This window comes from Cydia strobilella, chromosome 9 (genome assembly GCF_947568885.1).
Source record: "Cydia strobilella chromosome 9, ilCydStro3.1, whole genome shotgun sequence".
Classification (NCBI taxonomy): Eukaryota; Metazoa; Arthropoda; class Insecta; order Lepidoptera; family Tortricidae; genus Cydia; species Cydia strobilella.
Genome location: NC_086049.1, coordinates 11,765,978 through 11,768,857, shown reverse-complemented (window position 1 = coordinate 11,768,857; position 2,880 = coordinate 11,765,978). Strand labels below are relative to the sequence as shown.

General features: G+C 38.3%; 1 protein-coding gene across 1 annotated transcript; it reads left to right on the top strand.

Moving 5' to 3' along the window:
• The first annotated feature begins 221 nt into the window (after positions 1–221).
• Positions 222–2,880, top strand: LOC134743902 (uncharacterized). Its single transcript, XM_063677535.1, has 4 exons — positions 222–405; positions 972–1,151; positions 1,890–2,022; positions 2,780–2,880. Exons 1-4 carry the CDS (start codon positions 349–351, stop codon positions 2,806–2,808), a joined length of 399 nt encoding a protein of 132 aa, XP_063533605.1. The 5' UTR covers positions 222–348; the 3' UTR covers positions 2,809–2,880.

The window sequence follows — 2,880 nt, the reverse complement described above, 5'->3', positions numbered from 1 at the left end:
GAGTATGATAGAGTAACTTATATATATACTCATGGAGACTATACCATCCATATATATACTGACAAATACTGACATTTACCACACCAATTTCTCATACCACATACCATTTTTCCTGATTTTTCCCTTCCAGCTTCCAGTAAACAGATCCTATTTACACAAAGCATAATAACATTAAAAATAATAATTTCGAAAATTTATTAAAACCCTATATATTTAAGTATGGAGATAAGTGTTTACGATATCCACCATGTCGTTGCGAAGTTTTTGAACCTTCGGGAGCATGTATACATCGCCTCTGATTGGCTTGTGTTCTTTTGTAGCTTCTTGTGTTGCCAATGTGCTGAATATATGGGTGAAGGTATGCCCACTGATGGGCTAAGTGAGGCGTCAAGCTTCGCGTACAAGGTTAGTTTTGTATTTTGCCATATCTATTATCCCGTAAATATTGACTTATACTTATATTATTTCGCAAAGACGGGCCTCCTTACGGGCACTACGAAGTGGACCAGTTCGTTGGTGCACAAATCGCGTTTGCACATGTCATGTTCGTTGGTGCAAGCAAGCATGTTCGCTCGGCATTCGGGCGATGAACGGGGATCTTTACTTTTGAAATCTTTTCCCGTAAAACATACCTATGCTCTACTTGGCGGGGCACTGCCGTACCCCCAGATAACATTGTTTTCTATAATCGCACCTCTGGTGCACCATTAGCAAATCATTCGCGCTCTACACGTGCGCTGCACGCGTAACGCTCACGAGCGGTTAGCGAGCCTTTCGCTAAAAAGCATAATCGCGGCGCGTTAGCCAGATAGGGATGCACCTAAGGATAGGGATACTTTATCAGCCATGGCAAAGATCTGCAATATCCTCGTCTTGTTGATACTTAGTAAACACCTTCTACTGCGTAGCTATTTTGTTGAACAAACCATGTTTGTGTATTAAGTACTTCTTTACTTTTGCATTCTGTTTAGATAACTCCAAGGAAATTTGAAGTAGATACTGCACGGTCGTGTGAAGAACTGTTCCAGACAGCATCCTTGAAGATAAACTTTGACCAGCCTTTAGAACCATGCAATACAAGTGATGACAGGTCATGCTCTAAATTATGTACTGTCGAAGGACGAAGGGAAATGGATGGGAAGATGGCTCCGGTAGTAATAGATTTTTCATTGTTAATCAATGGAATTACGAAAAAGAACCATAACGCAGGCGCAGAGTGAATGAAAAAAGAAACTCATTTTAAATAGTATCGCATTTTGTTATGAGTTCTACTTTAGTCTCACCAATACGACAAAACCGCAACTACGACCAATACGACAAGACACTACCACAACAATACAATTTACCGTCTTCTAAGATATTGTTAAATGTTGGCCATTTTAGCCCTTTAAGCCGAAGGATAAATTTTATTATCTCACCTGAATCATCTAAATCAACATAATTATACTAAGTATATTTGTTGTTTGGCGTATTGGTCTTCTTAGACTTTTTTCCTCTTCATATTGCGTTGTGCTTATTTGAGCAGTATTGGGTCTTAGAGAAGTAAAACTTTCCTGTTCCAACTTCACATATTTATGATGAGTTTGCTCTAACATATGTCTGTTGAATGGCGACGTGTAAGCCTAGGGGCTTTTGGAGGGCTTTGTCAACGTTTTATTTTGTCAAGAAAGGTTTCCTCTTTTATGTGGATTACAATGACGTATAATGAGTGCACCCCACTCAGACATGGACCATTACGTTTTTCTAATTAATTTTAGATGGAATTAAAACTCAGGCCGTAGTGGACTACCTACTTTATATTTATAACTACGCTGATGCCATGTAGCATAATATGTAGGGTATGAGAGTTATTGATTAATTAATATATTTTTATAAATTTTGTGTCACAGGACAACAGTGGTGAACCAATACTTGCAAACTTAACCGACACTCCTGAGACGGGTAAAAGAATTACTCCCGTAGCCAGCAGTACAAAAGACGACTATCCAATAGTACATAGCCATAGAAGAGTATCAGACCAACGTAAGTACCGATAAAGCCACATTACTACATTATTTTGTAAAACGGTGCTGATCCTAGTACCAATTTCTGGTAGGTATGTAAAAATACCTCGTACAGAAAGTGAATTAATATGTCAGTCTCTCTGTGACATCGTTCTAGCAGTCAAATATCTGGATTATGTCACTGTTAGGAAATGCAATCGCGAAACTGCGAGATCTCGAGCGGATTTTCGAGATTTAATCTCGTCGGCAAGAAATCTCGATTTTTGCGATCTTGTTCGAGATTTCGATTATTATTTTCGAGATCTCGAACGAGATTGAAAGACTGACGCGTCTGAATTACTTCAGGCAGTGCTACTGTGTGCGACCGGCTGACGATAAGAGTGTGGTGGTGCACTCTATGCGGAAGAATTAGGTGGACAAAGCATATATCTAATTTGACATTGTGTACTGTTTCATTTCAACTGTGGTTACTCATAGAGTACGTCTGAATGTCTGCCAAATTAAACCAGTTTGACAGTACTGGCTTCCCTCGAATGCGGCTGATTATTTTTTTAAATTAGGTACTTTGACTTATCTCGATCTCGAAAGTATGGCATTCGAGATCTTTAATCGCCAATCTTGGTTCGAGATTGCATTCCCTAGTCACTGTACTTACATAAAAATTGATCATTTAGGTGGAATTATATCAAAATTATGCCCAAAACAATATCAACTCGATTTTGTCCTTGGGTTCCATTCGCTGAGTACACAACAAATATAATCCGATTTGGTTTCAGATAAAGAGGTCGCAGAATTTATCAAATAAAGACAGAATATTATATGTTTTAAGGTATCCTTTATTGTTAGAAAAAAATAGGACTATATTTTAATCTGTCTA

Bases quoted from the DNA above. Each gene is read 5' to 3' on its own strand.
- LOC134743902 (XM_063677535.1), top strand. From the start codon at position 349: ATGGGTGAAGGTATGCCCACTGATGGGCTAAGTGAGGCGTCAAGCTTC. The intron at 1,152-1,889 runs GTAGTAATAGAT...TTTGTGTCACAG, and splicing joins TGGATGGGAAGATGGCTCCG to GACAACAGTGGTGAACCAAT. The intron at 2,023-2,779 runs GTAAGTACCGAT...ATTTGGTTTCAG, and splicing joins TAGAAGAGTATCAGACCAAC to ATAAAGAGGTCGCAGAATTT.